The following is an 11,282-nucleotide window of genomic DNA, read 5'->3' as shown; positions in this document are numbered from 1 at the left end:
AGACCAAATTATACAAGGCAAAAGTATGAATGGTCACTCATTGTTATAAAGGCTAAAAAAATTTTTGAAGGCGACCACCCTACATAATTAGACATACTCTACCACCGTATATATATATATTACCACTATTTAAGAGTTTTTATGCCATCTGTTGAATAAGATAAATCTAGATATGTATATTTTTATTATCAAATACACTAAATAAAAAGAGAGCCTCGCAAAATTTGTTATATATATCAAATATATATGAATCACACTATATACATCTATTTTGTAATAACCACACTTGGCCCAATGGACTGGTTATCCCTCGGAAGTCCAGATTCAGAAAAACTAGCCCACCCTTAGTATAAGGTTAAATTCGTCAATAAAATTCTTGAGTACAACCGCTAAAGCATAAATCACCGTTTTTGGTTTATTATACTTGCCTAGGGATAGTTGAAGGTGAATTTGTGCAACAATGGCGTGGAGATCAAATCTCTCTCGGAACCTGAAGGAGCTTCGCATCCTCTTCTCTCCATCCTCATCTGAAAGTGCTGCGACTAGGTATTTTCACAATTTTTATGAGTACTGCGATGAAATGTAGTTGATTGATTGATTGATAGAGTGATAAGTTAATCCCGAGTAATTTGTTTCATCTTTTATGTAGGGCTTTCATTGAGAAGAATTACAGAGATCTCAAGACCCAAAACCCCAAATTACCTATTTTGATTCGTGAGGCCAGTTCAATCGAGCCTCAGCTCTGGGCGAGATATGGTAATTATTTCGGTTTTCTTATACCTCGGCAGAATCTTATCCAGCTTTGCATATTGAAATTCTGATTAGGCAATTCACACACAAAAAAATTGTTCCTTTGCGTTTGACTGGTAGCATTTTCATTGTTTTTGTTACATTTTCATTTTTCCTAGGTCCAGCTTAATTGAAACTTATAAGCAGACTTTTGGTAAATAACCTATTAACATTTGATCAGGTAAGGGATTGATAGAAATCTTATTCCTAAATTGTATAATGAAGTTCACATCAAAACAAATAAGCACGAAGGAGTGATATGCGACTCTAAAGAAATATTCTATGATGATGTAACAGATGTAGTGAGAGTGTTTAAGATTTGAGTATAATGAATTGACTTGTAAAATTAGGTCTGACCTCTAGTTCCAGGGGAGAAGGGTTGTTCAAGTCTTATAATGAGACCACCCATCTCATTAACGTGAGACTTTCTTCATTTCTTCAAATGGACCTTACCGTGGTTAGGTCTTTAGGCATGTAGAATATCTCGTTTTCTCATAATGATACTCAATCCGTTCTAATTTTATACATCCTTTCCTCTTTGGGATGTTTCGAGTCAAGCCTATCCACTCATTTATTCTAAACCAGAGTTTCTAGTTTCAAGATCGCGCTTTTAGTACGCGTGTGGTGAGATGTTCCAAGCCTGGTATCTACTGATTTTTCCATTGCTATGATTCAAAGGATTCACCGATATTTGACACCATTGCAAATGTTTGCTACGTTCTCCTATGGACAAATTTGATGAAGTGTAATTTTCGGTTTTCTTTAAAGTCAAAGTTAATTTCAAATCTGATGTAGTCAGTTATTTAAAGTGATCTTTACCCTGTTCCTGTGGTTTGAACTTCTATTCATGGATTTTACTTTTTTAAATGCTTATAGACCTGGGAGTTGAAAGGGGCATCAGACTGGAGGGATTGACCGAGGAGCAAATCTCAAAGGCACTTGAGGACCTTGGAAAAGTAGGGGCATCCCTTAAATCTTGATGGCATTGGGTCTGCAGAATTGTATTTCTTTGCATTCGGCACTTTGTAGAGTTCTGTCCTCACATTGTGCTTTCTAAAATAATCTTTTGGTGCAAGTTATCATGAATCAAAAAAACATTCATAAACCTGAAATCCTGGGTATTTTGGCTTTTATTTGCTGTTGAAATGAAAATGTTTGAAATCGTTTGTTGCTAGCATTAGAAGTTAAACGTTATTCCTTCTGTGCATTTAATGTTGTTGCGGTTGAAAATTTTGTAGTCCCAGTTTGTTTCGTGTACTCTTATAATGTGAGTTGACACTAATCTATGCGTAGAGATAGCACTTAGGCAAATGAAAAGCTGCTAGCTATATACTCCAATCTTGTGTACTAAGGTAGAAATGAAATCTGAAGAAGACATTGATCTTCAATTAAGGAATTTCCAGGAGGTAAGCCTTGATTTATAGTCTTGACTCATGAGTTTGAGAGAATTGACATGTTTACAATCTTCGTCTTTACATATAAAGAGGAGACTGTATAGGAAATATGGGAATTCTGCCCTCTGCCTGAAATATTGATATTTAAGCTCTGCAAGTTTCACCCACTCTTTGTTGAGCAACTGCTAGCACCAGTAATCTAATGAAGAAATCTCATTCTTAGTCTTGATATGCAGAATTGCTTGACTACAGGCAATTCCAAACTCCCCAATATAAGCCTTTCTGTCAATCTACTTGGCTAAGGCTGAGAACCCAAGAAAATATGCTTATGAGCCAGGTTGGTCCTTGATATCATCTCATTGGCTGCGGAAAACGAATCGACATCTTGATGTGATACAGCCCTCTCGATTTTAGTTGGGAAAGAACGATGAAACTAGGGAGTTCTTTCGCAGAGACAGGGGAAAACAATCATTCAATGAGGTATAATATACTGTGTGGTACAGTTACAGTTTCGGAGCTTCACCAGTTTCCGGAAAATAAAACATAGTGGTTCAGTATCAAAGAACCGGGATAAATATAAGGATATAAAAGTCAAGTTGGATAGACTATAATGGGTTGTTCTGGTTATGGTGTTTATGAGTGTACTTTAGACTCCATAGAATCAGAGTTGCAACTTCACATCTGCACTATAACTGATGCTAAACAGCACAAGAGCCCTTATTCAGAGGCTACAATAGACAACATTATCATGGGTTACAATAGAAAACATCCCAGAATTGTGTGAGTAGTGTATAAATCCCTTTTGGCAAAAAGAAACTAGTGTATAAATCCTCTTTTGTTGTTCAGGTGGGGGTTGTTGCAGTGCCATATCAGGGTACATATAGCAATAAAGGAAACGTGAAAAGCTTGTGAAAATATGGTAAACTTACAAAGTAAAGGACAGGCATTCAAAGGTTTCTCTCGTAGAAGTTAATTGATTTCTTCAAGAGATCTCCTTGCTAGAATCTTCCACCATAGGCTTATTTTTCCTTAACTACTGGCACACCCGTTGTTCCATTTGCTATAGGTTCAACTGCTTCTTCTATTTGATTTTCCTGCAGCTTCCCCTTGTGAAAGGATAAAAGAAAAAGTAAGATTAACAATTTTATGCGATATGAAATCATGAGTTTGTAGCATATTAATCTCACTTTTGCAACATAACCATGTCTTTTCTTGCGACTGGATCCTCTTCATATACTTCAATCTGGAAGGGGTTGAAAAAAGGGATCATGTCAGATAATTTTGCTGGTTCATGGAATTTTACAAATTTGGGATTTTTGTAGCTTACATATTTCCATCCCAGTAGATTCTCGCATTTGTTACAGTAGACATCCGCAACTGTGTGAGGACCAAGTTGCCTCAGCTTCTCTGCTTCGTTTACATGCACTTTCACCCTGCATATTTCATCTTGCAGTTTAGTTTCCATTAAACTATCCCAAGATATTAGAACCAATAAAACTTACACTTCATCAAATACACCTGAAAAACACGGCATGGTGAGATAGTTGAAATAGAAACTGTCATCATTGCACCATTTACTTATGGAGTTACTCAGCAAGTATAGAGAACTTGTAAACGTTTTCATTTATAAATATAGTAGGCATTACAAGATGGCACTTGTAGGTCCTCCTGAACTGTTAATTGCTCAAACTCGATAAATAGTAGGCATGACAAAATGAATGACAAAGAAAGAATAGAATGTTGGCGGCTTGTTAAAATGTGTTTAGGATCAAAACTTGTCTAACAATGGAAGCCATCATTTTTCAATAAAAGGCGAAGATTATTCAGCTTGCAAACTAAAAGAATTTGACTCAAGAATACTTAGAAATACGAAAGGGGAAAAGATTACCGAGTAGTTGAAACTGAAATGTTTGCAAACAGCAAGGTGGTTTTGGCAGAAACGGCACAGATAGAAACGATCAGACACATTGAACTGGAGGAGAAAGGAATTCCCCTTAGCTGAAAACGAACAAAATTGAAGCAGAGATGGGTGATGCAAGTTGTGAGTTATGAAGAGGTTTAATAAAACGTGGAAAAATGAGTTACTCTGTTGAAAATGGAAGATGAACAGGTTTGACAGAACGGGAAAAAAGGAGTAATTATCAACTGATTCTTGTTGAAAATGGAATAGGAATAAAAAAAGGTAAACAAAATATTAATGAAAGGACAATATATCATCTTCTTGGAGCAAAAGGGGGAAATTTCTAGTATTAGAAATTAGACGAGATTTAAGAGTTTTTCGACTTTCACTATATGTATCAATCTTTGACAAATGCCATTGGAACATAAAAGCTGCCACTTCAATTCAACTCCAGAATTTCTTGGGTGAATTAATGTACAAGATATGATATAAGAGCATAAAAATAAGCAACAGAAAATTGAGACAGATTCATCAAAGGATTGTATTTCAAATCTGAACTACACAATGGATCGAGATGATCCAAAAGTTCACCAACAAAAACGAAAGAAGATAGTAAAATTGTATCTAGTAATACAAATAAACCCTAATTCTAAACAACCATAGAAATTCAAATAACAGGATGGACCCAAAAACTATTCTAACTCATCAGAACTTCAAGAGCTAGTAAACTTTGTAACAGCCTTAGTGCCCTCAGAAACAGCATGCTTAGCCAATTCTCCAGGAAGCACAAGTCTCACAGCAGTCTGGATCTCCCGAGAAGTAATAGTTGGCTTCTTGTTGTAACGGGCCAATCTAGAAGATTCCTGAGCCAGCTTCTCAAAAATGTCATTGATGAAGCTGTTCATGATTCCCATAGCCTTGCTAGATATCCCAATATCAGGATGTACCTGTTTTAGCACCTTAAAGATATAGATCTTGTAGGTCTCAACACTCTTCTTGGCCTTCTTCTTCTTCTTCTCGGTGGAAGCGGCATCCTTTGGTAGCTTCTTCCCGGCCTTTGGCTTCTTCTCTGCCGGAGCTTTCTCGGCGACGGTAGACTTCTTCTCCTCCGCCGGCTTCTTTTCAGCTGGCTTCTTCTCTGCCTTTGGTGCCATTGGAATTGAAAGAGAAAATAAAAAAGGAGAAACTGAAAGCGGCTGTTCAAGAGTAAATTGATGGTTTAATATGGGTCATGTTGTGCAATGTATATATAGGGGCAGAGGTGAAATATTATTGGTTAAAGGGGAGGTGCGCGGATTGATGACCTGGCATGATATGGAACGTTGGATATTTATGTTCTCATGTGAGGATAAATATGCGGTGATGATCACTTTTAACTTTTGCGCCTTTTTATTTTAGGGGAAGGAGAATTTGGGAAATTTACATTTGTCACGCCTTGGACTTTGGCGGTTCTCTAAAATTCTTGAAATTTTGGCGGATTATGGAAAAATTAGAAGGGATGTATATTACTCCTACTATCCGTTTAACAATATAGATTATATATATAGTCTTATACTATACTATATGAGTTATATATATTACTTCGGTCTCTTTAAAAAACAATGATCTCTTTTTAAAAAGGAATTATTTTTCTCTTTTTTTTTGTAATATTGTAATTTTAATTTTCACGTGACATGTTTCAGGCCACAAGATTAAAAGATAGTTTTGTACATTTCATATAATTTTAATTTAGGACCACAAAATTCAAAAATCTTTTTTATTTTCTTAAATTTCGTGTCAAAGCAAATCCGGTCTTGTTTTAAAAAAAATGGAATGAGTATGTATTTGTGTGCTATTTTCAATTTAAAGAGGTGAATGAAGGAACGATTATTTGATTAATTCTACAAAAATAAGATAACTTTGGCAGATAACAAAAGGGAAAATGGAAGGAGTCCAAAATGGAATTGCTCTCAGGATAACGAATTTTGAATAGAGAAGTAGCAAATGATACTGTTGCCATGAGAAAATTTACACTAGTATCTAAAGATCAATGTTTATTGGAACTTGGAAGTGTGTATATTTGGCATATCTACAAAATTATTATATAATGTATACATACATATATTACACTTTAACACTTGCTAACAAGATCTTCTCAGGTCCAAAATGCCCCATAAGTTGCATTTGAATCTTTTTCTTTTTGGATGGAGATACTTCCAAACCATTTGGGATAAACAATATTAAAAGGTAATTATCATGTGAAAGATGTTCCTTCCTTTGGGCTTAATTGACATTGAAATTAAGTTTGTTTAGTGGGAATATAATATTTGCAATAGCAGAGGTCCATGGTTAGAGATTCCGATGAGATATGAAAAAACACTGGATCGTTTTGGACGCATTATATTCCATAAATTATATGTGAAAATTTATGGAATTTAATTTCTGTGATGAAAGCAAACATTGTCTTCAATAATACATGTTCGATTTAGTTGCTCGTGCGATACCACCATAGTATATATATCATCAAATAAGGTAGATATATATATATATATATATATATTTTAGAGTATCCTTCAAGATCGAAACATGAGATCCAAGGAAACAATTGAAAACTTCTCAGTCATGAATAGTACTGTTGAATTACATTACATTCCCATTAATTGCAGCTAAATTTGGATACACCAAAATTGTAAAGCAGAGAAAAACAAGTATGTTTCAGAATCTTGATATATAACTGGTACCTATATATCTTATAACTGCATAATAATATGCATTGCCAAAGGGTTTAGTAGTTGCCCAACAAAAGATACTTGATCATGCGTCATCACGAAGAACAATCATCACCATCACCATCGTCGTCGTCATCATCTTTTTTATTTTCCATTGTTGTAGGAACTGGGAAAGGAGGAAAAAATGAAGGAGTAAGAGTGGGAGGAGGGGAGGATTTTAAAGAAAAGAGCAAGGAAATTAGTTCAGAGCCCTAATTTTTTATTTTGAACTTTTTTAAAAAAGTGAATTGCTACTTGGTGGAGAGAGGATCTTCTAAGCATATGCTTCCACCTTTTCAACTTTTTCTTTTTTATATTCAAAACAAATAAACATTTGCTCCCCAATGACCAATTAATTAAGACAAATCCCTCTTCTAGTCATAATTTGGCTTCCATGAATATTCCCTTTTAATTTATTTTTAGTTAAAAAAATGTTAGATCATAATGTCTACTCTAGTAGTCAATTCATCACTTTAGACAAATAGTAATACTTACTGGTTTTCCATGAAGAGTGAAAAGCCATGTCTTACTTAATTGGCATGTGGTGTTGTTAATTAGGACAACACATTGTCTCACACTTTAAATTCACAAATTTTCTCATACATATTGTAGTGGAGGATGAGGATGCCTCTATTTGTTTTCTTGTCGTATTAATAAGCAATGCACCAATGATGTACAATTAAGATTATCAATACAATCCTTAAGTGTTGATTCTCCCAACTAACAATCAAGACTGAATGTGTGTCCAAAGCTGTCTCTTGTCTTTAAGAATGAAAATTATATAATGGAAACAGGAAATCATATAAGGAAACACTCACCCTTATACACAAACCTAGAGAGATTGTTTCCGCCAGACCCTTAGTTCAAAATGGGGCTGAAGAGAACTTCAAATTCTGTTGATGCAATCAACAAAGGAGAAAATGGCACATCGATGCTATTTGATATGGAACATATTTGTTCATAAACGTTTGCACAGTCCAATTACAACTGCCGAAGCATATGCACATATTTTACATCACATTGGCTGACTAAAATAGTTGTTTGTTTCTATTTTACACGGGCAGAGGATGTTCTTAATATTATCATTGATCCACCAACATTGAACTTACAGGTTCAATTCTTCCTTCCCATATATTCGCTGGAGCTCTCGAGTTGCAGCTTGAAATGATTCTGATCATGAGAATTAGTTCAATACGAATCATATGTATCAAATAGTAGATTAAAGAGGGGGGAGAGAGAGAGAGAGAGAGAGATCCAATTAGGAACAATTGGGGATATAATTACCTTTCCAGATCTGGAAAGCTTTTTGATTGATGGGGGAACCAGTCACGGTTTGAATTGCTTCGAACAACAAACTTTGTGGCGTGCTCCTTAGCTCCTGGGTTATCTGGTAGATGGTTTTCCCATTCTCAAAGTATATGTGATTGTTAGGGTGCTTTGTCTTGCAACCAGCATGACGCTCAAACTCATAGGCGTTAAGCACCTTCAAATGTGTATACCATTGCAAAGTTACCACACAGGAAAAATATATAATTATAAAACAAATGAAAAAGCAAAGTGAATAACTTGCCTTTGAATAGTTACATGGTTGACAACCACATAGGTATCCAGATCCTTTTATAATACCACGAAGCTCCTATAACACACAGGAAGATAGCAGGTAAGGTGCTGGCAGCAAAATTTATAAAATTAAATAGAGTAAAATGTACCTGCCGGGACAAGACGTATTTTACTGGTACACCGTCAAGAATTCCTGTTGCTAACAAACTTCTAACATTCGAAGGGAAGCTATTAGGAGCACCTTTATGTGCATGTTTAGACTCTGATTTGTTTTTTGGCAAGGAATCAGTCCTAGGTTTTGATGTCTGAGAGGAGAAATCAACTGCACTACCATTTGATCCATCCAGATGCTTGTCACAATGTGATTCTGATGCGTCAACTGACGATTGATAATGTAAATAATCGTAACCGCTAATTGGCCTTGCCAGAGCATCAATATCAGACACCAATTCGAATCCAAATATTGTGTCGGAATCCCCTCTGGTATATGAATCAGCAATTGGTGTAGTGCTGTGACTTTTCTCAACATTGGATCTGATGGATCTACTTATATCTCCAGGATTGTAGGTTTGACTTTCATCTTCCTTCCCATATGCCTGACCCATGGATAGAAAGGATGTTTCACTTGTCCTATTATGTACCTGACTGATAGACATATTAATGTTGTTTTCAATCGGTGAATGAAAAGCATTTTCTGACTCCTCCACCTGATTAACATTAAGATTTCTGATTCTACTGTCGCTTAAGCATATCTGTTGTTCGTCAATAGTGTAAGACATTGACAAACCAACTAATGGATCATCTCCAATTTGGTCTTCAATCACTTTTTTCCTTATGGTGGAGGTCCCTGTGCTTCTCTCGGTCAAGTCGACTTGTCTGGTGGTATCAACTCGAAACAATCTATCAATGAATTGGTTTGCCCCTGACGGAAGATCAGAAGCAGCCTCCCAACATGTAGAATTTGTCACTGCAATTTCCGAAGTTGATTTGCCTAGTAAAGTGTGGACAGCTTGTTTCTTGTTAGGAAATAACTCTGTCTCAGCAGTACTGGAGAACAATTGGTGAGCACGTTTCACGTCGATTCTTGATGAGCTATCAAAAACTGCTTCTCCATCAGATAGATGTCCACCACATTTTGGTATCCAAAAGTCCTTGTCATGGAAAGACTGGAAAAGATCTGATATGAATGAACTAGACAAAGTCGATTCATCACAGTATAAATCTCTGACCACAAACAGGAACAATGGGCAGGGTTTGGGAATTACAATGAAACAAGAATGGTGGGCAGGGTTTGCGAATTACAATATAGCAAGTGAAAAATGAAATAAAACGAGTGCAGAAGGGGGGTGCGGTGGGGAATAGCATGATGGTCTGCCAAGAATCTCTTAGCAATACCCACACAAGGAATAGGTATCTGATATTTGATGCACATACCAAGTATGGACACATCAGATGGAACATTTCACCAAGATCACATTTTTCTCATTCTATTTTTCTTTCTGAATTGAGGCAGGGACTGATACTGATCCCTACTGACATTTGAGCTATAAGAAATGGACTAGAGCTGTGCAGAAAATGGCAAAACTACGCATTTCACCACTGAGTACAAGAATAATGCAAAACCAAAAAACGAAATTTCTTAAGGGTAACTAATCCAAATCATTGAGGCAGAATTTGGATTGGTTAAGCTAATTGCACTCATTGAGACAGAATTTGGTTGTTAATCCCACTCATTGAGAAAGAAATTGGATCGATCCACTGATTGGACATCTGAAATATCATAGAGAATTAATACTCCTGTCTCAAAAAGGATGACAATCTTACAATTTCCTTAAGAGTACTATCTTCTTTGTAAATATGTGAGCTTTACTCCCTCCGTTTCAATTTGTTTGACTAGGTAACTTGACATGAAGTTTAAGAAAGTAAATAAAACTTTTGAATCTCGTGATATTAAACTAAAGATACGTAGAATGTACCAAAATGTCCTTTAATCTTGTGGTATGAAATGTGAAAATTTAGAACGGAAGAGCTGCAAAAGGACAATCTTTTTGTAAGAAATAAGAATTTGATATGAATTTATACTGAAAATCAGGATAGTTAACCGTTGCACCACAAAACCACCATTCATTTTTGTCACTGAGTGTATAATTTACTTTGAGTAAAGTACCACGAAAGTCACAGAGCAAAATTATAAGTTTCACATCTAAATATCCGTCGAGCTGCCAAATGGAAGCTTAAAGACAAAAGAAAGGTCCAATTCAATACAACTAGCAATGGGAAACTAACAGCTATTTCTTTCTATCTAATTAAATATCACTAGAAATTCCGATAAAATCAGAACAACAAAATCAAACAGAGTATCCAGTATGGAGCTCCTAATGAACACTAGAAACACTCACCATCTTACAGCTCTTACTTCAACGAACCTGACAGCCACAAATGCTCATAAAACAATCACCTAAGTTCAAATTCAGCAAAAATAGAATGGAAAAATCATCAACATCTCAAAAATTAACAATCCCTAAAGCGTAATTACGAATTAGAAAAGAGACGATCATACCTTTTTACATGGAGAAGAAACTAGGAACGGCCGGGTAAACTTCCCGGCGGTATCATCGGCGGCGATTTTCTGGTTTTGAAGTAGATATTTTACTCTTTTTTGGGGGGGACGGGCAGAGTAGTTGTTATGGTGAGTGAGGAGCAGACGATCGGCTCTCGACTGAGACCATAGAATTGTGAATGGACCTGCACTATCAGATTATACAGTTACCGCTTCTTTAACCGTCCACGTGTGTTTGATCTGATTAATCTTAACCGTTCATAGCTTTTGGTCTCCTGATATTTTGGGCTTTCCGGGTCAATTAGTGATGATCCCATGGAATGGAGCCTACC

At 36.0% G+C, this 11,282-nt stretch overlaps 3 protein-coding genes across 3 annotated transcripts; 1 reads left to right on the top strand and 2 right to left on the bottom strand.

Moving 5' to 3' along the window:
- Positions 1 to 385: 385 nt before the first annotated feature.
- On the top strand, positions 386 to 1,965 carry LOC107021418 (NADH dehydrogenase [ubiquinone] 1 alpha subcomplex subunit 2). The gene is made up of 3 exons (XM_015222075.2): positions 386 to 546; positions 650 to 756; positions 1,666 to 1,965. Exons 1-3 carry the CDS (start codon positions 461 to 463, stop codon positions 1,767 to 1,769), a joined length of 297 nt encoding a protein of 98 aa, XP_015077561.1. The 5' UTR covers positions 386 to 460; the 3' UTR covers positions 1,770 to 1,965.
- Positions 1,966 to 4,600: 2,635 nt separating this feature from the next.
- Positions 4,601 to 5,318, bottom strand: LOC107020992 (probable histone H2B.1). Its single transcript, XM_015221555.2, has one exon. It carries the CDS (start codon positions 5,235 to 5,237, stop codon positions 4,797 to 4,799), a length of 441 nt encoding a protein of 146 aa, XP_015077041.1. The 5' UTR covers positions 5,238 to 5,318; the 3' UTR covers positions 4,601 to 4,796.
- Positions 5,319 to 7,705: 2,387 nt separating this feature from the next.
- LOC107023823 lies at positions 7,706 to 11,280 on the bottom strand. The gene is made up of 6 exons (XM_015224635.2): positions 10,951 to 11,280; positions 10,790 to 10,848; positions 8,540 to 9,556; positions 8,401 to 8,466; positions 8,115 to 8,313; positions 7,706 to 8,000 (listed from the first exon to the last, which is right to left on the bottom strand). The coding sequence occupies exons 2-6, from the start codon at positions 10,790 to 10,792 to the stop codon at positions 7,936 to 7,938; spliced, it is 1,350 nt and encodes a 449-aa protein (XP_015080121.1). The 5' UTR covers positions 10,793 to 10,848; positions 10,951 to 11,280; the 3' UTR covers positions 7,706 to 7,935.
- Positions 11,281 to 11,282: the final 2 nt, after the last annotated feature.

This window comes from Solanum pennellii, chromosome 6 (genome assembly GCF_001406875.1).
Source record: "Solanum pennellii chromosome 6, SPENNV200".
In the NCBI taxonomy this organism is placed as follows: Eukaryota; Viridiplantae; Streptophyta; class Magnoliopsida; order Solanales; family Solanaceae; genus Solanum; species Solanum pennellii.
Note: the sequence above shows the minus strand (reverse complement) of the source record. Positions and strands in the feature narration are given on the sequence as shown.